The 26982-nt window shown below is 41.5% G+C and overlaps 1 protein-coding gene across 1 annotated transcript; it reads right to left on the minus strand.

The window, feature by feature from the left end:
* Positions 1–585: 585 nt before the first annotated feature.
* fgf17 (fibroblast growth factor 17) lies at positions 586–17643 on the minus strand. Its single transcript, XM_060930667.1, has 5 exons — positions 17612–17643; positions 17454–17490; positions 16653–16830; positions 10727–10833; positions 586–876 (listed from the first exon to the last, which is right to left on the minus strand). Exons 1-5 carry the CDS (start codon positions 17641–17643, stop codon positions 586–588), a joined length of 645 nt encoding a protein of 214 aa, XP_060786650.1.
* Between the last annotated feature and the right edge of the window lie 9339 nt (positions 17644–26982).

Genomic DNA, 26982 nt, shown 5'->3' on the forward strand with positions numbered 1-26982 from the left:
CACAAGTGCCATAAGATTGGTCCGAGGAATCATTCGAGCTAATTGTTTGGATTTGTAGCTTTAATGCATAAAACCTAATTTGTGTAGAATTGAGAAAATCTCAATTGATAAGTCACTTGTCGCTGTCAGTGAAATCGCAGTTCTGTGTTGTGAACGTGTTTAGAAAATAAACAGTTTGCTGTCGCTTTTCTGCTTGCTAATGTGACCATAAGGGTAAAGATGCTGTTGGTGATAATGCATTGCTCAACTGTCTTAGTTTTGTTGATGACTGCGTCGTAAAAACTGTCACTCCATATAGTTTATGATCTCATTTATTACTGAATATACCATAATTCAGTGTCTCCTCCTGCGTCTCTTCACAAAGCGCTCACACAACTCACACAAACATTCTGAACGTATTAAATATATACATCATCTTTCATTATCTTACCATATGTACAAGTCAACCCTTTATAATGAGTCATTTCTCTCTTTTTTTTGGTATTTTTATGTCCATTAACTATGAAAATATAAAAAATATAGCTTCCTCTTCTGTCTTGTTATAAAAAAAAAAAAATCAGTCCTGTAGGTCTGTAGCGCTCAGTGTTAGGAAGCCGTGTGTGATTTCCTGTTGCGTTTGGCTCGCTGGATCGGAGGGAAGCTGATGAACTCGAAGTGTTTCGATCGGTCCGAGTTGGGGAAGGGAAGAGGACCTTTGTGGAGCCGCTTGATGAAGTGGACTTCCCTTTGGTTCTCCTTGGTTTTAGAGGCTTTCATGGGTCTCCCTTTCCTAGTGAAGGCTACGTACCAGCCATCATACTTGGCATTCTGGAAGGCGGTGTAGTTGTTCTCCAGGACAATCTCGGTGAAGATGCAGTCCCTGCCTCCGCCGCTGGTCTACGGGCAAATGCCGATAGGTGAGATTATACCACAAGATGTTTTATTTCATATTAAAATAATGAGATGCAATGAGTCACATGACATCCTGCTATCTGACTACATTTTGAATCAAAACTTTAATGAGGTTGTCAGTTGTGTAGAATCCTACAAGTGAATGTTTTCATTTTAGAAAGGGTTCCAAACTACTGTATAACAATTTTAGGAAGGTTTAAACCCTTAACTCTACAAGGAACCTCTTTTAAAACAAAACAAAACAAAAACCCTTAAAGATTCATTCTTAAATCTATAAAGCTTAAGGGTTCATTATTTCATTATCGTGTAAATGTTTTATTGAAAACATAAGGGTTCCTGCACATTCTTATATATTTGGACAGAGACAACATTTTTCTAATTTTGGTTCTGTACATTACCACAATGAATTTTGAACAAAACAATTCAGATGCAGTTGAAGTTCAGACTTTCAGCTTTAATTCAGTGGGTTGAACAAAATGACTGCATAAAAATGTGAGGAACTAAAGCATTTTTTAAACACAATTGCTTCATTTCAGGGGCTCAAAAGTAATTGGACAAATTAAATAATTGTAAATAAAATGTTCATTTCTAATACTTGGTTGAAAACCCTTTGTTGGCAATGACTGCCTGAAGTCTTGAACTCATGGACATCACCAGACGCTGTGTTTCCTCCTTTTTAATGCTCTGCCAGGCCTTTACTGCAGCGGTTTTCAGTTGATGTTTGTTTGTGGGCCTTTCTGTCTGAAGTTTAGTCTTTAACAAGTGAAATGCTGCTCAATTGGGTTGAGATCAGGTGACTGACTTGGCCATTCAAGAATATTCCACTTCTTTGCTTTAATAAACTCCTGGGTTGCTTTGGCTTTATGTTTTGGGTCATTGTCCATCTGTATTATGAAATGCCGACCAATCAGTTTGGCTGGATTTGAGCACACAGCATGTCTCTGAATACCTCAGAATTCATCCGGCTGCTTCTGTCCTGTGTCACATCATCAATAAACACTAGTGACCCAGTGCCACTGGCAGCCATGCATGCCCAAGCCATCACACTGCCTCCGCCGTGTTTTACAGATGATGTGGTATGCTTTGGATCATGAGCTGTACCACACCTTTGCCATACTTTTTTCTTTTCATCATTCTGGTAGAGGTTGATCTTGGTTTCATCTGTCCAAAGTATGTTCTTCCAGAACTGTGCTGGCTTTTTTAGATGTTTTTTAGCAAAGTCCAATCTAGCCTTTTTATTCTTGAGGCTTATGAGTGGCTTGCACCATGCAGTGAACCCTCTGTATTTACTTTCATGCAGTCTTCTCTTTATGGTAGATTTGGATATTGACACGCCTACCTCCTGGAGAGTGTTGTTCACTTGGTTGGCTGTTGTGAAGGGGTTTCTCTTCACTATGGAAATTATTCTGCGATGTTGTCTTCTGTGGGCGTCCAGGTCTTTTTGCATTGATGAGTTCACCAGTGCTTTCTTTCTTTCTTTCTTTCTTTCTCAGGATGTACCAAACTGTAGATTTTGCCACTCCTAATATTGTAGCAATTTCTCGGATGTTTTTTTTTCTGTTTTCGCAGCTTAAGGATGGCTTGTTTCACCTGCATGGAGAGCTCCTTTGACCGCATGTTTTCTTCACAGCAAAATCTTCCAAATGCAAGCACCACACCTCAAATCAACTCCAGGCTTTTTATCTGCTTAATTGAGAATGACATAACGAAGGAATTGCCCACAAATAGCCTTTGAGTCAACTGTCCAATTACTTTTGGTCCCTTTAAAAACAGGGTGGCACATGTTAAGGAGCTGAAACTCCTAAATCCTTCATCCAATTTTAATGTGGATCCCCTCAAATGAAAGCTGAAAGTCTGGACTTTATGTCCATGTCCATTATATAACTATAACTTGAATATGTTTCAGTAAACAGGTAAAAAAACAAAATTTGTGTCAGTGTCCAAATATATATGGACCTAAGTGTTTGACGTAGAACCCTTTTAGGAAGCCAAGACTGTGTATTTATCCAACAAACCCTTAAAGAACCATTGAAGAACCATTTTTTCCCTAAGAATGTATGTATTAACTGGATGTGTGTGTGTGTGTGTGTGTGTGTGTGTGTGGTGGCCTACAAACTTCACATTATTGATCATTGTTTTCTTCAAAACACCTAGAACCTGTCAGGAATATTTGGTATGTAGATAAAGGCTCTTGGTACTTGGGACACTTTCGTGAAGGGTTTTTAGTAAGATAAGAACCCTTAATTATCCAAGGAACCATGTAATAACCTCTTAAAGAACACCTTTTAAGACTAAGACTGTAGGTTTGTATCAGACATATTGTGTTAGAAATATTAAAATCAGACAATTTCATTCGTGAGCTTCTGCAATGGACATTCTGCAATTCAATGTCGTAAAAAACCTATTTGGATGGCTCTTGAACCAGACAGTAGGTGGCACTATTTCCTATTTAACTCCACATCTAAATCGACTCAAACATCAACTCTTCTATAACCATTTTAAATCATATCTTCACAATGGTATTATTTTGTCTCATCTCATTATCTCTAGCCGCTTTATCCTTCTACAGGGTCGCAGGCAAGCTGGAGCCTATCCCAGCTGACTATGGACGAAAGGCGGGGTACACCCTGGACAAGTCGCCAGGTCATCACAGGGCTGACACATAGACACAGACAACCATTCACACTCACATTCACACCTACGGTCAATTTAGAGTCACCAGTTAACCTAACCTGCATGTCTTTGGACTGTGGGGGAAACCGGAGCACCCGGAGGAAACCCACGCGGACATGGGGAGAACATGCAAACTCCACACAGAAAGGCCCTCGCCGGCCACGGGGCTCGAACCCAGGACCTTCTTGCTGTGAGGTGACAGCGCTAACCACTACACCACTGTGCCGCCCGGTATTATTTTGTTCCAATCAAAAATGAAAGAAAACAAGCAAATAAATGTGATTTTTTTTTCCCATCTGAATGTACATTTTGCGATAAATCAGTTAAATCTAGAATGCACAAAAGTTCTGAGCCCTCTAGAACCCTCTGGTACCCTATTCCCACCAACAGGGAATGGGTTCTGTTCTGGTTTGCATGCCAAATTTTGAACAGTTCGGAGCATTTTGACCAAAAATAAATTGGTTTGTAGCCTGACAAGTTGGTTCCCAGCTGGAACCAAAATATAGCTGTTTTTTCTAGCGTGAACCATGATGACATCAGTGGGTGTGTCATTAGTTTGGAGAGGAAGTGTAGAGCAGCATTGGGGAACACAATGGAAAAGAATACATCTTCAGAAAAAAAAAAAAAACAGTCCGAAAACAAATATCTGCAAAAACAGAACAAAAGCTCGGAGGTCATCAATGCGCACCGCCATCTTGCTACTACTGTTTACTTCTGTTGTGCATCGTGCCACACCCTCCATTCATGACGCATCCTTAATTACAAAACTTAGTTCCACTCAAAACTAGTGAAAATGCGGGATGGTTTACTAGCTGGCACCAAGGTTCAAAGAATCCTGAATGGAACCAGTTCAAGAACTCGTTCTCTGTTGGTCAAAAAGTGGTATGGGAGAACTCTTTAAAGGTTTTTGTCAAAGTACCTCCCGTGTCAGAACCTGGTCTACCCAGGCAGTCTCCCATCCAAGTACTATCAAGGCCCTTAAGGTGCACTGGGTGGCACCGATCTTCATAGCTTTCAGCCTCTTGACTATTACACAGTTAGGGTTATAGTGTGTGTGTGTGGGGGGGGGCTGGTCATCTGGTAACCATGAGAGTTAGACTACCTGCTCACATCTGTACTGTGGTGTCTCACCAGATGTCAGTAGGTACCATTTTTATGAGGGTCTTTGGTATGACCCAACCTTGAGTAGAACTCACAATTTCCTGGTTGAGAGGTGGCCATGCAAACCATGAGGACAATTTGCAATGAAAGATTTATGTCAAACACTATAATAATTTTTTTAACATCCAAAAAATGTTCCAAGTATGCTCTCAGAAAAAGTATTAAAATGTACCTTTCCAGGTCATTTGTGTGGTACCCTCATGTGTAAACCCTCTCTCCTTGTTGGCCTTCCAGCTTCTGCCATCAGACCCCTGCAGCTCATCCAGAATGCTGCAGCTTTCCTGGTCTAAAACCTCACTCATTCTTCCCATGTCACCTCTCTGCTTGCCGACTGGCACTGGCTACCTATTGCAGCTCGCATCAAATTTAAGACATTGGTGCTAGCTTGGGTGGCACGGTGGTGTAGTGGTTAGCGCTGTCGCCTCACAGCAAGAAGGTCCGGGTTCGAGCCCCATGGCCGGCGAGGGCCTTTCTGTGCGGAGTTTGCATGTTCTCCCCGTGTTCGCGTGGGTTTCCTCCGGGTGCTCCAGTTTCCCCCACAGTCCAAAGACATGCAGGTTAGGTTAACTGGTGACTCTAAATTGACCGTAGGTGTGAATGTGAGTGTGAATGGTTGTCTGTGTCTATGTGTCAGCCCTGTGATGACCTGGCGACTTGTCCAGGGTGTACCCCGCCTTTCGCCCGTAGTCAGCTGGGATAGGCTCCAGCTTGCCTGCGACCCTGTAGAAGGATAAAGCGGCTAGAGATAATGAGATGAGATGAGATGGTGCTAGCTTACCAGGCTCTCAAGGGGTTAAGGCCAGCATGCCTACAGAGTCTGATCCACCCCTACATGCCAGCCAGAGCCCTACGCTCTGCTACTTCTGGTTGCCTGGACCCTCCTCCTCTCTGCTCCTGCCCAGCCAGCTCAAGACTGCTGTCTGTCCTAGTTCCCCATTGGCGGAATGACCTTCCCATTGAAGTCAGAACTGCTGACTCCCTGACCATCTTCAAGTGCAGACTGAAGACTCACCTCTTCCCTCTTCCCTGCCCACTGTGTAACTGTGTTTCGGTCTAGACCAACCCTGGCTGTGTACGGTCTAGTCTGAGGTTAGCTGTTTGAGTTCTCTATTTAGTTATGGTTGGTTTGTTTCCTTGGTTGTTTGAGTGTTGGTACTTCAACAGAATATTACACTAGATATTATTGGCACTTGTTCAGTTGGCACTAAAACTTCCTTGTCTAGAAGTTCAGCACTTCGTGTACCTGACTTTTGCACTCATTGTATGTTGCTCTGGATAAGAGCGTCTGGTAAATGCCATGTAATGTAATGTAAACATACACTATAAACACCAAATTATTGGTCATTACACAATATTTGGGTCCGGTCCACTAATTTGATCAGTTGAGTGGTGTTCCAAGAGAGACAATATTTAGTATAACAGCACTGAGACACTTCACTGTGTGTATCACTCCACTTGTCTTTGTTCAGCAGGTGAAACTCCAAGTTTGAAACATTACTATGGTAGTGTTAGCAACATCAGCAGACATGTCAAATGATACTTTTCAGGAATATAACTTTCCACTTAAAATATGAAAGCGCGTCGGATGAAGATAAAAAGAAAGCTGGGACAACAATTTTTACCGCAAGCACCTTTAACAGGAACGTCCAAAAAATGTGCGCTAGCTAGCCAGCTAGCTAACGTGCTATCAAATAAATGTGGCTTCTTTGGGATCTTCCACTCAAATAGTAAAAATAAAGAGAGCATTTGGCCACACTGTGTCCAAAATGTCACAGATATTAATTTCTTGTTTAAAGATCCTGTACAAAAGCAACATCACACTCGAGGTTGTTCTGTGGTACTGAAAATATCACTACAATCGAATGCTGATATTCAGTACAACAGCACTGCATCTTGTGTGAGATTGCCTAATTATTTTCTACTTAAAATCTAGAACCTGGGGCAGCACGGTGGTGTAGTGGTTAGCACTGTCGCCTCACAGCAAGAAGGTCCTGGGTTTGAGCCCTGGGGCCGGCGAGGGCCTTTCTGTGCGGAGTTTGCATGTTCTCCCTGTGTCCGCTTGGGTTTCCTCCGGGTGCTCCGGTTTCCCCCACAGTCCAAAGACATGCAGGTTAGGTTAACTGGTGACTCTAAATTGACCGTAGGTGTGAATGTGAGTGTGAATGGTTGTCTGTGTCTATGTGTCAGCCCTGTGATGACCTGGCGACTTGTCCAGGGTGTACCCCGCCTTTCACCCATAGTCAGCTGGGATAGGATCCAGCTTGCCTGCGACCCTGTAGAACAGGATAAAGCGGCTACAGATAATGAGATGAGATGAGACCTAGAACCTGTCAGGCTTTTAGCCAAACTGCCTTAGTACTTCCTACATTCTTAAAAGGGTTCTTCAAGTGTCCTTAAGTTCCTACAAGGGTACTGTTTGGATTTTTTTCATTTTGGGGGATAAGAGCAACGTAATCATCAGTACCACTGTAAACTTAATTAAAAGCAGTGTTGTAGTCGAGTCACTAAACCTCAAGTCTGAGTCTAGTCTCAAGTCCTCAGTGTTCAAGTCTGAGTCAAGTCCAAGTCATCTCTAGCTGCTTTATCCTGTTCTACAGGGTCGCAGGCAAGCTGGAGCCTATCCCAGCTGACTACGGGCAAAAGGCGGGGTACACCCTGGACAAGTCGCCAGGTCATCACAGGGCTGACACATAGACACAGACAACCATTCACACTCACATTCACACCTACGGTCAATTTAGAGTCACCAGTTAACCTAACCTGCATGTCTTTGGGGGAAACCGAGCACCTGGAGGAAACTCACACGGACACGGGGAGAACATGCAAACTCCGCACAGAAAGGCCCTCGCCGGCCACGGGGCTCGAACCCGGACCTTCTTGCTGTGAGGCGACAGTGCTAACCACTACAACACCGTGCCGCCCAAGTCCAAGTCATTAAAAAAATAATTCGAGTCGAGTCCGCTATTGATCCAAGTCGAGTCCGAGAACAAGACTCCAACCGCACCATTTGACGGTGGCTGTTTTAGCGCCATTAACATTAGTTTGTTCCTGAACATGACGTATAAACAGGTGAATGTGCTTCTCTTTGTCAGCGAGTATGAAGTATTCTGTCAGAGATGGTTGGGAGACGGATGTAAGTGCAGAAGGTGTGTTTATTAATACAAGTGAAGACGGTAAACAATCCAGAACGGCAGGCAAAATTGCAAAACAGTGAAACAGGCGATAGGTTGAGCAAGGCACAAACAGGCTATTGTAGACTCGACAAAATCAAAGACAAGAAACAGGAAATCAGGGATCAGGAAACCAAACAAGGAAATAAGGCTTGGTGAAGTGTCAGCAATGCAACTCAATACTTCGCAAAGTAAGTGTGTTTTCACAGTTTTTATATTGGCACACTGATTGTGCCTTAATCCCGTGCAGGTGCGAGTCGTTTATGGTACACGCACGAGAGTCTGCTTGGTGCACATGCTATCCGGAGCGCGCCCGAGAGTCTATCTGATGCATGTGCCAAGTCCACTCTTGCACAAAATTAGTACAAAAGTTAACCCCTTGGCTGCCACCCATAATTAATTGCAATGGGCCGGGCACATAGGACAAAAATAGGTCAAAATTGGGACATTTTGATAATCTTTCTCTAACTTGTTTAGAACTTTATATTTTTAATATTTGTATAGAAAAATCACAAAAAACACTGTTGTAGAGTAAAAATAACTTTAGTAATCAAAAACATCCAAAAAACCCCAAACAAATCAATGGGTCTTGTCAGTGAGAACCTGTCCATAAACGTTATTTGTACTTGAAAACACAACGTACACCAAGGGTCCATGCATTCTAATTAACTGGGTACCATTTTTATGATGGTCTTTGGTATGACCCGACCGTGAATAGAACTCATGATCGAGAAGCAGACATGCTAACCACTAGGCCAACTCACGGTAATGTGCTGCTGTGAAGTAAAAGTAATGTGCCATGTAAGATACATAAAAGGAGGCGTTTATGACGAGTAGCGTACGTCATAAGGCACAGCGGTAAAAGATTTCATGACGTACGTGACTCATCCAAGGGCATTGAAGGGGTTAATGTAGATATAAATATCTTATGCCAAATTATTATGGCATGTTACAAAAAATAAAGAAAAAATCGGAGTCCTTGTCTCCAGTTTACGAGTCCGAATGCAGTTAATGCACAAGTCCGAGTCATCAGTGCTCAAGTGCAAGTCAAGTGACGAGTCCTTAAAATTAGGGCACGAGTCGGACTCGAATCCAAGTCCTAGACTCAAGTCCTACAAGCCTGATAAGAAGGTTCTATCCATTACTCTAAAAGGAACTTTCACAAGTTTGTGTAGAACCCTACAACACAGGAAACACCATGTTAAAAACAAAGATCTTGAACTATCATAAGAACCATGATTCGTCCCCGGAAACAGACTCCAAAATGTAATATATGCACTCGTAGACTATTTTGAATGCTTATGGGTTCTTCAGGATATTTCTACAGTAGAATGTTTCCCTATCAGAAACGGTTTGAAGTAGAACCCTTTTAGGAATCTAAGAACCCTTCTTTATCTAATGAACAAATTCTGGAACAACCCTTTTTTTGTGTGTATGTATGAACCGGGTGTGTACAGTATGTGGTTCATGTTGGGTTCTTCCAAGGTTCATTAGGTAATTAAGGGCGCTAAAACTTAGAACTCTTTCTGATAGAAATGTTCTACATAGAACTTACAACTACATAGTTCTACATAGACAACCAGAGAATCCTAAAAAAATGAAAAAGGAACCATCTCATCTCGCCGCTTTATCCTGTTCTACAGGGTCACAGGAAAGCTGGAGCCTATCCCAGCTGACTACGGGCGAAAGGCGGGGTACACCCTGGACAAGTTGCCAGGTCATCACAGGGCTGACACATAGACAACCATTCACACCTACGGTCAATTTAGAGTCACCAGTTAACCTAACCTGCATGTCTTTGGACTGTGCGGGAAACCGGAGCACACCCACGCGGGCAACATGCAAACTCCGCACAGAAAGGCCCTCGCCGGCCACGGGGCTCGAACCCGGACCTTCTTGCTGTGAGGCGACAGCGCTAACCACTACACCACCGTGCCACCCTTTTAGGAAGCTAAGAGCCTTTATTTATCCAGGTAACCAATCAAGAATCTTTGAAGAACCTTTTAGATTGTAATCTTGTGTAGAAATAACAATAATACCAATCATACTGCTCATATAACATCAAATTCCAACAGTATCAACAGTATGGAACATTCTCTGTGGTTCTCCTATGGTTCTGAATATGGGTTCTTTGGCTGGTGCTAGAGTACTACTAAGTGCTTTTTTTGAGGAAGCTTGGAACCCCTAAATATCCTTGAGAAACTTTTTTTTTAAAGCATGCACCTTTTTGTGTGTATTATTGTGTAAAGTTTTTTAAAAGAAACAAATCTTTAAGGGTTCCTGTACACTCTTAAGAAATATAGAAATCTTAAATGTTGTTCAGGAACTCTTAAAGATTTATATTCCTAGCAGGTGCTTTCCTATCAGAAAGGTTCCAAGTAGAACCCACATTAGGAAGTTTAGAACCCTGAACTTTTCAAACATTCTTGAGGAACCTTTTTTTTTTTAAGCATTTATCAGAAAATGTTCCAACTATTACCCTTCTTGGAAGCATGGTACCCTTAATTGAGCCAATGAACACTTAAAGAACCATTGAAGAACCCTTTTTTCTAAGTGTGTGTGTACTAATGGGAAGTGTCTTCAAATTACAGTATTCTCTTCAAACTTCAAATGACTGGTCATTATTTTCTTCTAAACTCACAGAACCTGTTTAACATTAATCTAAAGCATCTTAGTTCTTGGTACACTGTTTGTGGGTTCGTTAAGATCATCTTTATAAAGATAACTCTCCGATAAACCCCTTAAAGACCACCTTATGCGTGTAAGTGAACACAGTGTGAGTGTGTTGGAGTGAGCCATGAGAATTGTGCTGTTATGATGCGAGTGTGTACCTTGCCCACCAGCTTTCCTCGCCGGTTCATGCAGAGATACCGGCCGCTCTCGGCTCCTTTGATCCGAACTCGACTGCCGAACGTGTCAGTTTCCACATACAGCCTGGCTGCAACACAGAAACACACACACATACACACACTATTAGTGCTGTGACATTTGAAAAACAGAACAAAGCAAACGTTGTTGGGCTGTTAGCAAACAGAATCCTGACAGCAGTTTTGAATCTAACATTATGAACAAAATGCTTTATTACAACTCCACTGATATTAAAATTTTAAAGGTGCCATAAACGGTTCCTTAAAACACATACCGGGTCCTGGAGAACCTCTTCAAATTCAACTCATGCAGATGTGTTATTTAGGTGATTAGTTGAATGTTAGAGCAAGAAAAAACACAGCAGTGTGCATGACAGAGGTTCTACAAGACTAGGGGTTTTTCCCGGACCAGGGGGTTCTTCAGGACTAGGGGGTTCTCCAGGATTAGGGGTTTCTCCAGGACCAAGGGTTTCTCTAGGACTAGGGGTTTATCCAGAGCTAGGGGGTTCTCCAGGACTAGGGGTTTATCCAGGGCTAGGGGGTTCTAAAGGACTAGGGGGTTCTCCAGGACTAGGGTTTTCTCCAGGACTAAGGGGTTCTCCAGGACTAGGGGATTCTAATGGACCAGGGGATTCTCCAGGACTAGTGGGTTCTACAGGACTAGGAGGTTCTCCAGGACTAGGGTTTTGTCCAGGACCGGGGGTTCTCCAAGACCAGGGACCATAAAAATTATTTAAAAGGAAATATTTTGTGTTTGTTCTAGGTTTATGAAAACCGTCAACATAATGTGAACTTTTATGGTGGGAAAGGATTCTTTATTTCTTCCTGGTACCAATAAAAAATGGAACCATCTGTAAAAAACTTTACTATTATGAAAAAAAACTATCTATGTGCTATCTAGGACATTAAAGTTTACTTAAAAGTTTCTACCTGCTGTAGGGTTTTATGTAGAATCTTACAACATAAGAGTTCTCTTTCCAACAGGCTGAGTCCTTCAAGCAAGCTAGGAACCTTACACATCCAAGGAACCCTTAAGGAACCTTTCTGAGTGGTCATTGAGAAAGTTAAAACTGTTATAAAGAACCTCCTTGCATGTTCTTTCAGGAAGCTAAAATGGTTATTCACTTTATGGAACCATATGCAATGTTCTTTAGGGAAGGTAAAACATTTATTCATCATAGACAACCATTTGGAGTGTTCTTTAAAGAAGCTTAAAAGGTTCTTCACTCTAAGGAACCTTTCTGAGTTTCCTTTAGGGAAGCTAAAAGGTTTATTCACCTCGCAGAACCATTCTGGGCATTCTTTAAGGAAGCTAAAGAGGTTATTTGCTCTAAGGAACCCTTTTGAGGTTGTTTTTTTTAGTGAAGATAAATAAGTTACTTGCTCTAAGGAACCTTTTTGAGTTTTATTTTAAGGACGCTTAAAAGTTGATCCTCCCTAAGGAAACTTGTGAGTCCTTAGGAACTTTTTAGAGTGATCTTTAAGGAAGCTAAAAAGTTTGTTCAACCCCGTAGAACCTTTTTAGAGTGTCCTTTAAGGAAGCTAAAAGGTTTATTCACCTCACAGAACCATAGGTGCTCTTTAAGCAAGGTAAAGAGGTTATTTGCTCTAAGGAACCCTTTTGAGTCCTTAGGGACGTTTTAGAGTGTTCTTTGAGGGAGCTAAAAAGTTTATTCAACCCCACAGAACCTTCTTGGTGTGTTCTTTAAGGGAGCTAAAAGCATATTTGCTATAAAGAACCTGCTTCAGTGTTCCTTAAGGAAGGTATATAAATAAGTTATTTGTCGTAAGGAACCATTTTGAGCGTTCTTTAAAGACAGACAAAATGAAAGGTTTATTTGCTCGAGAGAACCTTTCTCAGGGTTATTTAATGAAGCTAAAAGTGTATTCACTCAGAGTGTGTGTTCTTCCAAGGAAGTAAAAAGATTAGATTAGATTAGATTAGATTAGATTAGATAGAACTTTATTGATTCCTTTGGGAGGGTTCCCTCAGGGAAATTAAAATTCCAGCAGCATCATTACAGAATAAACAGAGAATAGAAAATAGAGAAAAACTTCTAGATAAATTAAATTGTTTACATATACAAATATTTAAAAAATAAAAGGTCCAGCAGGAGAGGTATTGCAAATTATATGGTGACATTGGTGGTGTAGTGGTTAGCATGGTCGCCTCACAGCAAGAAGGTTCTGGGTTCGAACCCAGCGGCCAGCGAGGGCCTTTCTGTGTGGAGTTTGCATGTTCTCCCCGTGTCTGTGTGGGTTTCCTCCGGTTTTCCCCACAATCCAAAGACATGTAGTTAGGTTGATGTGGGGCGGCCTTGGGCTGAGGTGCCCTTGAGCAAGGTACCGAACCCCTGACTGCTCCCCGGGTGCTCTGGTGTGGCTGCCCACTGCTCTGTGTGTGTGTTCACTGCTTCAGATGGGTTAAATGCAGAGGATGAATTTCACTGTGCTTGAAGTGTGCATGTGACGAATAAAGGTTTCTTATTATTATTTTTATATTGCACATTGTCCAGTATTGCTTTTGGCCAGGCTAGGCTGCTGCCTGGTTCAGAGTGCTTTAAGGAAGATTAAGAAGGTATCTTCTTTTAGAGGAGCCTTTTCTGGAACCTTTGCTAAAGATTGTATATAGTGTTATTGAGCCATGCTGTAAAAACAAAAACAAGCTAACAAACAAACAATCTGAGTGGTAGGTTTTTTGGAAGTTTTGCTCTGTGATTATTTGCAGATTTGTGTAGACGGTAGAATAAAGTCGATAATATCGCAATACTAACAAGGCGATATATTGTGCATCCCTGTGCGCGCGATTATTGACATATTAGTGACATATTTGTGGGTCTTTAGGAGCGCGCGCAATCTTTATACACTGTAAAAAATGTAACTTGCAAAATTGTTGAGTGAAAAAAGGATTCTAAGTTGAATGAACAAATTTCCCTTCTAATTGTTCAAGTAACTAAAAAAAATAGTTGAGACGCCTTTCCTTCGCCACAAGTTCATAGGAATTGGAAAATTAAGTTAAGTGAACTTATATATTCAAGTGCTGATTGATGCCCCTTAACCAATGCCACTGCGCATGCGCACTTCACAAGTTCGAAAGTTTCAACGGTCGGGTGGAGTGAGAAGTCCATGGAAACTGACACGAGATGTTGTATAGGAGTCTAGACTAAGCTTTCCTCAACAGAGGCCAGGGAATTCCCTCCTTGTGTGTCGGTATTTGTTTCTGTTTGTGTAATAATAGGCAAAGTGAAGTAGAACTTAAGTGTTGAGAGGTTTGTGTTAACTAAAAAATGTAATGCACACTAAATCATTGTAAAAAAAAATTAGTCAAGCCAACTTAAAAATGTAACGCAACCTGCTGCCAAAGGATTTTGAGTAAACTCAACTTAGAATCATGATGTGCCAACTTGCTCTTCTACGTTAATTGGCATTATTATTTCAATTTATTTCAACTAAACGATTTGTTGGACTGAACTTCTAAAGGCAAGGCAAGTCAACTCAACATCAAATACTCTTCTATGTGAACTTAAAAGAACATTTTGGGGCGTTGTGGCTCAGGTGCCATACCATAAATCCGGGGACCCGGGTTCAATTCTGACCCGAGGTCATCTCCCGATCCCTCCCTGTCTCTCTCCTGCTCATTTCCTGTCTCTACACTGTCCTATCCAATAAAGGTGGAAAAAGCCCCCCCCCCAAAAAAAGAATAATTTAGGATAACTTACTGTTTTTTGTGCCAACTTGCTTTTCCAAGTTAATTGGAATGATTATTTCAATTTATTTCAACGTCATAATTTGAATGCACTGAACTTGCTAAATAAAGTAAGGTCAACATAAAATACTCATCTGTGTCGACTTAAAAGAGCAAGTCAGCACAACTATTTGGCCCGGAGTTGAGTTTACTCAAAATCCTTTGGCAGCAGGTTGCGTTACATTTTTAAGTTGGCTTGACTTAAGTTTTTTTTACAGTGTACTTACAGAACTAATCAAAGCTGTTCATCTACCAGGGAAAGAAAGAAAGAAAGAAAGAAAGAAAGAAAGAAAGAAAGACTGTAAAAAAGAATAGTTGAGAATACTTGAAATTTCAAGGCAACAGTCTGCATTAAGAATTTTATGTTTTGCCAATGATGTGCCCATGATAATCCAAACTATGATAAAACTGTTATCTTTATTAAGAATTCTTAATTAAGTCAATTTTCAATTCCTCATTCTGCCAACATAGATTTCTCTTTTTGCTGAACAGTGGCATTCACAGTAGTACAAAAAGGCAATTGAGGTTATCAGACTTTTTTGACCTTTATTTGGATAGGACAGTGTAGAGACATGAAATGACCTTGGGGTGGAATCAAACCTGGGTCCCCGGATTTATGGTATGGCGCCTTATCCACCTGAGCCACGACGCCATACCCACAACATGGGTTTTAAAAATTTTTGTAATTGTGTAGAACAATGAAAAAAGGCATGTATAGTTTAATGATAAATTGTGATAACCTCAGGTGGATAAGGCGCCATACCATAAATCCGGGGACCCGGGTTCGGTTCCGACCCCAGGTCATTTCCCGATCCCTCCCCGTCTCTTTCCTGCTCATTTCCTGTCTCTACACTGTCCTATCCAAATAGAGGTGAAAAAAGCCCCAAAAAAATCTAAAAAAAAAATTGTGATAACCTCAATTGCCTTTTTGCACTACTGTGAATGCCACTGTTCAGCAAAAAGAGAAATCTATGTTGGCAGAATGAGGAATTGAAAATTGACTTAATTAAGAATTCTTAATAAAGATAACAGTTTTATCATAGTTTGGATTATCATGGGCACATCATTGGCAAAACATAAAATTCTTAATGCAGACTGTTGCCTTGAAATTTCAAGTATTCTCAACTATTCTTTTTTACAGTGAAGAAAGAAAGAAAGAAAGAAAGAGACAGACAGAACTGATCACACTGGGGAACAATTTGAAAAAAAATTTCTGTTGAGTTAGATTTTTATGCTGATTAAAACTAAAATTGGTATGCTGATTCCAAAATTGCAGTCAGTTTTTTTTCTAGCACGTCAAGTTTTTTCTCCACAGCTTACCCTCCAGATAAGCAAAATTCCACTGTAGTAAGACTATTTGAAGGTTAACGTTATCAGGGTAGACAGGATGTACATATGATGGCCGACTATTGTTGGAGCATCAAATGCGATAGTTCTCAAGTTGAACACTCCAGAAAGAGCTATAAACATAAATTTTTACCTTAACTACTTGCACAGGCAGCACAGTGGTGTAGTAGTTAGCACGGTCGCCTCACAGCAAGAAGGTTCCGGGTTCGAACCCAGTCAGCGAGGGCCTTTCTGTGTGGGGTTTGCATGTTGTCTGGGTGCTCCGGTTTCCCCCACAATCCAAAGACATGCAGTTAGGTTAACATGGGGCGGCCTTGGGCTGAGGTGCCCTTGAGCGAGGCACCGAACCCCTGACTGCTCCCTGGGTGCTCTGGTGTGGCTGCCCACTGCTCTGTGTGTGTGTGTTCACTGCTTCAGATGGGTTAAATGCAGAGGATGAATTTCACTGTGTTTGAAGTGTGCATGTGACGAATAAAGGCTTCTTCTTCTTGCACACAATTATAATTACAGTAGCCATATCCTTTGTAAAAACATAAGTCTTAAATAAACATTGCAGTCATGCCTGTTTCTTTCATATTTCATTGTATGTCAATTTTTTTTATAAAACAAGCACATATCTGTTAAGTACAGTATTTTTCGTATTTTTTAAGAAAACCGGGATCCTATAGTTCAAAAACTTGACGTGATCGAGAAAAACTGAGATCAGTTTTGGATTCCGCACCCAAAAATTAGTTAAAAACAGCCGTCAGACTTAACTCAACAAAAACTGTGTTCCCCAGTGAATTATTACCGGCTCACCGAAAGTGTTGCCGTCCTCCGCGGTGGCGCTCACGCGCTTGCCCTGGATCTGCACGTGGCGGCCGCTGGTGCGGCTGTAGAGCTGGTACACTCGCACCTGCCGCCGGCTCAGCGCGTCCGTCTGCGCGCCCTGCTCCCTCACGTGCTGCTTAAAATCAGGAGAAGGCTCATTCTCCCCCTTTTTTTTTCACGTAAAGGGAAAACATAAGATCACACGTTTCTCCCTGGCTCTCGTCCTCTAGGCCTACACAGCTTACACTGACTTACACGGTGAATGCAAAAACAAACAAACAAACAAACAAAACGCCTCGTGCTGAAATAACATTTGCACATATTTTTTTTTGAGCTGCAAATCAATACTAAATATTGCATGACACATAATTTGACTTAACACTCAGGATTTCACGCCTGAAATAAAACCACAGGAAGCTTCCCATCTTCCCATCCAGAATATTTTACAAACGAGCTTGCATGATGCGTAAAAGCATGAACCACTGTGCGTCTTTGCACCTGAAAGTGCAATGCAAAGCTAATATGAGTTTAAAAACAAAAACAAAACAGCAACTAATAACAACTAAAACAGAATGACAGAATAAAAATCGATTGCATGCTAAACAGGGTGTCATTTCGATTTGACATATAATCCGTGCATATAATTTAATTTAACCTCTCCAGAAGTCATAACACACTGTACACTATAGCTTTATAAGTACAATTAAAGGATGAGCATAATGACATGCACACGGATGAATTCTATATTTATAGCTTACTTTTATATAGAGAATTATAATATTTATTTACCTGTGCATGGCACCAGACCACGAAGAAGTGAAAAGATCTGCAAGAAGGTGAAATATGAAACTTTAAAACGTTTAGCATTTATTACAGCATTGACAATCTGCTCAAACAGACGTGTCTGAAATTTTTTTTGAAAAATGTATGATTATTTATTTACTTACAAGTAAAAACAGCGTTGGTTAATTCCATACATCTTCTTCTTGAGATTATTTCCACAATAATAATAATAATAATATATGTGTGTGTGTGTGTGTGTGTGTGTGTGTGTGTGTGTGTGTGTGTGTTAAAAAACCAGCAGTAATCCAGCGGCTCGTGCTTTACATGAACAGATTCAGATCCATCAGCTGATAATCAATAATCAATCTTCAGAAAGAGAGTAAAGTCGAATCAATAAATCCGAATCCCGAGCCGAAATCAGAGGAGCACATCTGGAGACAGCGGTGCGGTTCCATTATGTTTGTGTGTGTGTGTGTCGGTTAGTTAACCGTGTCTGAGGCACGCGCTCATAGTGCCGGTGCTGTGCAGGCTCGTGCTCCGGTTCTCTCACTGCACCCGAATGACAGACATGCACACAGGTCTCCAGACTGAAGTGACCACAGACCAATGGTGTTTAAAACCACGCCCCTTCACACACACACACACCAACCCCAAGTTGTAAGTTACACTGCATCCAAATCAGGGGTCAGGGTTCTCCTTCTGTTCTTACCCCCAGACTGGGAAGCCTTTAGTGTGCAAAATGTCTAACACTGCTGTGCACATGCAAAGAAATGCTGGAGAGCAAATATGCTTTCAGAAATAATGTCTCATCTCATCTCATCTCATCATCTCTAGCCGCTTTATCCTGTTCTACAGGGTCGCAGGCAAGCTGGAGCCTATCCCAGCTGACTACGGGCGAAAGGCGGGGTACACCCTGGACAAGTCGCCAGGTCATCACAGGGCTGACACATAGACACAGACAACCATTCACACTCACATTCACACCTACGGTCAATTTAGAGTCACCAGTTAACCTAACCTGCATGTCTTTGGACTGTGGGGGAAACCGGAGCACCCGGAGGAAACCCACGCGGACACCATGCAAACTCCGCACAGAAAGGCCCTCGCCGGCTACGGGGCTCGAACCCGGACCTTCTTGCTGTGAGGCGACAGCACTAACCACTATACCACCGTGCCGCCCCAAATAAAAATCTATTAAAACATATTAAAGCACATATCATCATCATCATCATCATGAACTGATTTAAGAATGTTGACCTTTCTGTATTCATAACCTTCACACCTATCCAGGTTCACTGTATTCAAAGGTATTCTTTAATGTTTTCACGTTAAAGCTGTACGGCCTTTCAGATTTTTCAAGTGTAGATCATAAAAAGAATTGTCCCAACACCTAATTATTTTTGTTTAGTGACTGAAAGCTACTGAATTCGAATCACAGACTTCCAATTTTATTAGTTGTTTTTTAAAAACAGAACAATTAATGAATTTATCTCCACGTGGCCCTAAATTCTCTGCTATTTTTTCCTGCTTCACCATGACCCAAATCAAGATACTACATCATGCATCACATCACATGGTGGGCTTTCCCCGTTCACGCAAGGCATTGTGGGATACAAATTTGAAACAGGAGAGAAAAATGGAGGACGTGAGTGTGCGAATGAAACGTGAAAGACCGACTACAGTAATGGAAAGAAAGCGAGAAGAAAAGATGTTAAGTTATATACGAAGGAAAGGAAACACAGGACCAAACAAATAAATATCGGCGGTCAGCGAGCACCTCGGTGTGATCAGCTGTTCGTTTAGTGACAGAATGATGGAACTGTCAATGCACGCTTAAAGGGAAACCTGTAGATGGCAGTAATGCAACACTGTGGATGCCAGCTGCCGTAAAACCCAAAAGAAGAAGAAGAAGGTAAACCTGCGCATGCGCACACGGACTTCCTCTGTCTGCTTGACTGCGCGAAGCGAGCGATTTCATGCACATTATTTGCTTTAATCCCCTCAAATTAAATAACTTCCCAGCCACAGAATGGCCTGATATTTTGTGAGAGATTACAGAAATAAACATATATCACAATCACCACATTTCAGACGGAACTAAATTTCACCGATTTTATGAAATCGAAAGGCCGTCTCGCTTTAAAGCTTTCCTCTATACACGTTCCTCTGTATAATTCCTCATATACAGGACATTGGACCAAAATGCAGATTTGTTGTTGGTGTTTTATTTTTTCCTCATAAACATTACATGATGAACTTACAATGCCATAACATGATACACACGACTATAAAACCTATAGGCTCGATCCCAACATGCAGGTGGACATCTCATCTCATCTCATTATCTCTAGCCGCTTTATCCTGTTCTACAGGGTCGCAGGCAAGCTGGAGCCTATCCCAGCTGACTACGGGCGAAAGGCGGGGTACACCCTGGACAAGTCGCCAGGTCATCACAGGGCTGACACATAGACACAGACAACCATTCACACTCACATTCACACCTACGCTCAATTTAGAGTCACCAGTTAACCTAACCTGCATGTCTTTGGACTGTGGGGGAAACCGGAGCACCCGGAGGAAACCCACGCGGACATGGGGAGAACATGCAAACTCCACCCAGAAAGGCCCTCGCCGGCCATGGGGCTCGAACCCGGACCTTCTTGCTGTGAGGCGACAGCGCTAACCACTACGCCACCGTGCCGCCCGCAGGTGGACATTAAGAAAACAAACAAACAAGCAAACAAACAAACAAAAAACTTTAGACGACTTTGATCAGGTTTTATCAAATTACAGATCCATAATGGCATTTATAACAATTGTAAGTGATTTAGGCTATAAGTATATTAATAAACCTCAGTAATAACGATAACTTCAGTACTAGTTAATGGAGACATCAGTGATGCCGTTTTTTAAAAAGCGGCCGACCCCCGGGATGTGGTTCTTGGGTCCACAGAACTGAATCTTTGCTCAGTTTTTCTTTTTTGGTTGAGTGTGATTCTGGAGGGAAAGCAGTGCTAACGTTATCTACCGTAGCTAGTAAAAAGTCTGGTGTGAGTGCTAGTTTTTGTTTGTTTGTTTGTTTGTTTGTTTGTCCCATTTTCATAATGCAATGGGATTGCCATGCTACATTGTTTGCGAATTCACAGAGTTAATGTTAAGCTTGATAAAGTCCGTGCAAATGAACTGTATGACTTGCTTGCAGAAGTGAAGTGCTTCTTTGTGTTTCTGCGACCTTTTTTTTTTCCAACACAAATTTATACTATATCTGTACTGGTTCTGATCATGTCTTCTTTATATTATATGGACACATCCACAAAAAATGAAATACACAAGTTAATCAGAAGAATTTTAATGCTGACCCGGTTCACCATTTTGACAACGCGCATCTAGTCAGCGGGAAAACACTGGGAGTGACGTCATCGGTGTGAAATATCAGGAATTATACTGTACATACAGGGCACTTTTTCGATGGAATAAAAACATGTGTTCTATTCCCTTCTAGCAGGTTTCTTTCATTTGGTTCGCTAGCATGCAATATTGTTAGCATATCGCTTATCCTACGTGTATTACGTCACCCTACCCAAAGAAGAATGAGCGTTGAATATGGTTTACAATATTGCACGGTTGTCAAGACAACATGACGTCACACATTGGAGACGTAAAACTTCTACGCTAGCAGGTGAGCGACTGGAACAATTTGTAAACAAACATGGCCGCCAGGTTTGCTTCGTTAAATACGGAAGATTTTGAGAGAATCTTGAAAGAGAAAGACGTGTTGAACACCCAAAAGGAATGTGTATGTATAATAATAATAATAATAATAATAATAATAATAATAATAATATTGGCTGGCTTTTTTTTCATGGTCTATCAGATATATTCCATTCAGCTACTCGTCTTCGACTCGTTCAGTATCATGCTAGCTGAATGGAATATATCTGATAGATCACGAAAAAAAAGTATTTCATATGAAAAACGTGAGTTTTTCAACACAAGAAGATAAACTTCATATCTTCAAGCCAACGTGTGAGTTTCTTTTTATTATAATCAACACACTGACAAACAAAAAGTACCCAAATTTATCAGCAATTTCCTTGTGAGTGACATATAGAGATTTATGTCAAGGTTTTGGTTCTCCATGTCCCGGATGGTGCTTGGATAAAAAATATGAGTGGCGTATTTCCCAGTAAAACACTCATGTCTGTATGTATATATATATATATATATATATATATATATATATATATATATATATATATATATATATATATATATTGCCATGGTTAACTGGCACTGAGTCTGAGTGGTAAATCAATCACAACTTGCTTAGTGTGATTCAAAGAATCAAATAAGAGTTGAAGAATCAAATAAGTTAAATGAGTCATAATCAAGACTACAAAAGTACAAACAACATCGCTATGTTCTGTCAGATTAAGAAATATCTCAAAAGAGGATATTAGTCTTAAGTGAAACAGTACGGTTTATTTATGCAAGAAGTAAAACAGCCCACAGATAAAAACATGGCCTCTGACGTGACCAGAAACTGTCCGTTTCGGCCTTTTCTCTAATTTTCCATCTGATCTAATAGATGATTAAAGTCCATCGTTTCAAATCAGCTGTGATGCATTCAGGTCATCATGGTCATCCACTGTATTTAAAGCTTTTGAAGGCTTTTTCCTTCGGGAAGACCCGGGGCAGATGATGTTTCTCAGGGCTCACGGCTCACACCTTTTGCTAACGTGGCAGCCCCTAATAAGGAAACAATGAGGCCTTTTAATTATTGGCATCCAGCTGGCTTTTGTTAGTTTATGCTGGAATCAACATCAAGGCCTCACGCTACATGGCTAACAGGATGCTCACTTTCTGATGCATACTTAGTAGATGCCTCAGAGCAATTAGTGCTATCTTGCTAAAGTGTATGGAAATACGAATGCCACTTGGCCCTTTAAAGCGAGACGGCCTTTCGATTTCATAAAATTGGTGAAATTTAGTTCGCTCTGAAATGTGGTGATTGTGATATATGTTTATTTCTGTAATATCTCACAAAATATCAGGCCATTCTGTGGCTGGGAAGTTATTTAATTTGAGGGGATTAAAGCAAATAATGTGCATGAAATCACTCGCTTTGTGCAGACAGAGGAAGTCCGTGTGTGCGTGCGAATGCACAGGTTTACCTTTGAGCGTGTACTGACAGTTCCATCATTCTGTCACTAAACGAACAGCTGATCACACCGAGGTGCTCGCTGAGCACCGATATTTATTAGTTTGGTCCAGCATTTCCTTTCCTTCGTATATAACATAACGTCTTTTCTTCTCGCTTTCTTTCCATTACTGTAGTCGCTCTTTCACGTTTCATTCGCACACTCACGTCCTTCATTTTTCCCTCCTGTTTCAAATTTGTATCCCACAATGCCTTGCGTGAACGGGGAAAGCCCACCACGTGATGTGATGCATGACATAGTATCTTGAATTGGGTCATGGTGAAGCAGGAAAAAGTAGCGGAGAATTTAGGGCCATGTGGAGATAAATTCATTAATTGTTCTATTTTTTAAAAAACAACTAATAAAATTGGAAGTCTGTGATTCGAATTCAGTAGCTTTCGGTCCACTAAAGAATAATAATTAGGTGTCGGGATAATTCTTTTTATGATCTACACTTGAAAAATCTGAAAGACAGTACAGCTTTAAAGGATTTTCCATCCCTGTTTGATTCTGTTTTTTTTTTTTAATTTGGACCAAACTTGAATGGTTGCATTTGTGATTTTAGAGATTGCATGAAGAAAATTAATGGCATTTATGTTCGTACATAAATGGCCAATATATACTGTAGGTATAATTAAGGTCAAGATGTTAATTCATTCATCTGGTTTGAAACGAAACTCAGTTAATCAAAGCATTTTAGCTGATTTCCTCTTTGCACGGTTGTTAGCACGTCATTGGTGTGTGATGGCCATTGGCATGTTCTCCACCTATCAGTTTGTATATGTTTTAGGAGGACACGTCAGTGCTTGATAAACAACCCAGACTGATGTGTCATGAGCGTGAACCATCAGACGTGTTAAAACCACGTGAGAAAACTCTGCGGGTTACAAAAACCCCTCAAATTCCTGTTGTGTGATTTATGGTAAAGTCTACAGTATCAAACCTCATATCTGAAGCACAGACAAACAGTTTACTGTTACGACAACAAATGTGAAATTTTAATTCAAATCATCTCCAGCCCAATCCTGGGAGAACCTCAGTCTGAACCAGTCCTCACGGTTCATCATGGTGGTTCCTGGTCCGTACTTATGCGATAAGTACCTGCGCTTGAAAGCAGCCACGCCCTCCTAAACCAACACAGAGAGGACAGAATGAGACATGTGACCCTGGCTGGTGTCCCACAGCTGAGCATGTGTAAAGGACAGAGAGCTTTAACACTACTTCTGGATTCCTGTCAGACCCAGCAGGATGCCAAGGGTGGCAGCCGTGTGCTTTTGGAAGTGGCTGAGTAAAAGAGAGAGGTGATGGGTTCTATTCATCTAACCCTTCCTCCACCCCCAGCACTCATTTCATTTACAAAGTGGCGGAGAGATCTAAAACCCTGCAACCCGATCTTATTTATTTGCGTCTTGGCTAGTTTTGCTGGTGTTAACTCCACGATGGAAATAACCCAACAAGCACCTAGCAACAACAGCAGATTAGCTGTGGTCCTAGAGCCCTACTTGCCCAGAATACACCCACTGAGCATCTCTCTCTTTACACTTTAAAGCTCAGAGATGTTCCAAAAAAGATGACATGCAACATGCAGACATGGTTATGTGTTTGAGCTTCAACATGTAGACATGTGAGGACATGTTGGAACATTTGAAACATCAGCTGTATCCACTCTCTGATGATAAACATGCCAGCTGTAAAATATAACCTGCTGTACCATGATGAACCTAAATATCCACACTTTAATCACAATGTACAATGGTGCGTATTTTGCAGATTGGATTGCATCGTTCATGCTAGTTAGCAAAGTTAGCAGCCATGTCTAAGATGGAAAGAGCGTTAAGAGTATGCTACTAAATGGGAATAAATGTTAAAAAAAAGAAATTAATACAGCGTAAAAGTGCAATGATGTGTAAACCCTGTATATACAAGCAGTGGACTTGAGTGGAATTAAAGTGGCAGTGCAGTGCAAACATTGTCAACAGTGTAAACATTGTAAACAGCATGAAAACAGAAAAATGAATAGAAGTAAAGTACTAGAGCATCTAGATATGAATAATGGATGTTGGTAGGCCAACTATTCATCACATTACATTACATGCCATTTAGCAGACGCTGTTATCCAGAGCGACGTACAGTGAGTGCAAAAGTCAGGTACATGAAGTGCTGAACTTCTAGACAAGAACGTTTTAGAGCTGACTGAACAAATGACAGCAAAACCTAGTGTAATATTCTGTTGAAGTACCAATACTCAAACAGCCAAGGAAACAAACCAACCATATAAGGTACAGCTAAATAGAAGTCAAAACAGCTAACCCCAGGCTAGACCATATACAGCCTGGGTTGGTCTAGACCAAAACGCAGTTACACAGTGGGCAAGGAAGAAGGGGAGAGGTGCAGCCTGAAAAGGTGAGTCTTCAGTCTGCACTTGAAGGTGGTCAGGGAGTCGGCAGTTCTGACTTCAATGGGAAGGTCATTCCACCAATGGGGAACCAGGACAGACAGTAGTCTTGAGTGGGCTGGGCAGGAACGGAGAGGAAGAGGGGCCAGGTGACCAGTTGTAGCAGATCGTAGAGATCTGGCTGGTGTGTAGGGGTAGAACAGACTCTAGAGGTATGCTGGCCCTAACCCCTTGAGAGCCTGGTAAGCTAGCACCAAATGTCTTAAATTTAATGCGAGCTACAATTCAAGTTCAACTCTTGTCCAATGAGCTTATCGTAAGACTGGGGATGTTGTTTAGTTTCCAGAATGGCTGTGAGTTTAATGAGTGTCCTTCACCTTATTCCTTCTTGTCCAGCATTATTGCCAGGTCAGGGTCCATGTGGACCATACTGATCCACATGTCATATTACTTGGAGCATAGTTTTATGCTGAATAACCTTACTGCAGCAACCCTTCTGTTTCTGGGCTTGGGAAACCTGTGGCCAATTAGCCTAACCTGCATGTCTTTGGACTGTGGGGGAAACCAGAACACCTGGAGGAAACCCGCGCAGACATGGGGAGAACACACAAACTCCACACAGAAAGGCCCTTGTCGACCACTGGCCTCAAACCCAGAACCTTCTTGCTGTGAGGTGATAGTGCTAACCACTACACCACTGTGCCACCCAGTTTAATGAGTATCCTGTTTTCCACCAAGACCATCCAGAGAACAGCCCAAGACCAAGCCAACCTTTTTTATTCGTGCTGACAAGAAGGTCAAACATGTCACTAAGAAGAAAGATATTCGAAGTGTGTGTTGGATCTCGCTTGGTATATGGAGTACAAGCTTGGCTTCCAAAAGAAGGACAGATCAGGAAGATGGAAGTGTGTTGGTTTCAATGTTTGAGAAGTATGGTGAAAGGTGGATGGAGAAGACATAATTTGGAAGAGGGAGAATACCAATTCGTGCACTCCAATAATGACGTACAGAACATTGTGAAAACGAACCCCCAGCGGAAGTTCATTCATGCACAACATCTGAGGTATATTGGACACATATGCCAATCTGAAAACACTACATGATGTTTGCCAAACCTACCAGAAATTATTATCATGACCCATGGATAAAGATCTCTGAAATACTACATTTATTGATTGAACAAGTAAAGAAGTTGGAGTCAAAGTTGGAGTTTGCCAAGCTAGTTCATTGTCAAACTAACTTGTCTCACTCGCTTCGATGAAGTTCATGGAGGAACCCACCATAAATAGGACAGGATCAGTTTGTTGAATGTGTTTATTTTTTTGCATCTCCTGCTGATGCCACCTCCCTATCTCCTGCTCCAAAGAAGACCACACTTGCTACCACAGTCTGCTAAAAGATCTCTAACATCTTGCTGCAAACATTAAAGGCCCTGAGCTTCCTCGGAAACTAGAGTCTGCTCATCCCTTTCCTGTATACAGCCTCTGAGTTGACCTTCCAGTGCAGCTTGCTGTCAAGATGGACACCAAGATATCTGTAGGTGTCAACCAGCACAACCTGGGCTCTGCCCGACAGGTAGTCAGTGATCTAGGAGATCATGGGCATGTCCACCTGCATTCTTCTCATTTTCTCTCTCAACACAATACAACCTTAATACAACCTTTTGCTTATATGTTGCTATGTTGTACTCTGTGCTAACAGACATTAGTGAAATCTTGCAGAGATGTCAGACTTTCAAACCAGAAATGGACTGAAAATTTTAATCAATGATGAAAATATAATGTACAGGGAGGGCGGCACGGTGGGGTAGTGGTTAGCGCTGTTGCCTCACAGCAAGAAGGTCCAGGTTCGAGCCCCGTGGCCGGCAAGGGCCTTTCTGTGTGGAGTTTGCATGTTCTCCCCATGTCCGCGTGGGTGTGCTCCGGTTTCCCCCACAGTC

Source organism: Neoarius graeffei, chromosome 10 (genome assembly GCF_027579695.1).
Source record: "Neoarius graeffei isolate fNeoGra1 chromosome 10, fNeoGra1.pri, whole genome shotgun sequence".
NCBI classification, from domain to species: domain Eukaryota; kingdom Metazoa; phylum Chordata; class Actinopteri; order Siluriformes; family Ariidae; genus Neoarius; species Neoarius graeffei.

What these genes read in the sequence shown, in the direction of transcription:
- fgf17 (XM_060930667.1), bottom strand. Translation starts at nt 17,643, where the DNA reads ATGTATGGAATTAACCAACGCTGTTTTTACTT. An exon ending in AACCAACGCTGTTTTTACTT is followed by an intron (nt 17,491 to 17,611) that starts GTAAGTAAATAA and finishes ACCTTCTTGCAG; the next exon opens with ATCTTTTCACTTCTTCGTGG. An exon ending in GAGGAAAGCTGGTGGGCAAG is followed by an intron (nt 877 to 10,726) that starts GTACACACTCGC and finishes ATTTGCCCGTAG; the next exon opens with ACCAGCGGCGGAGGCAGGGA.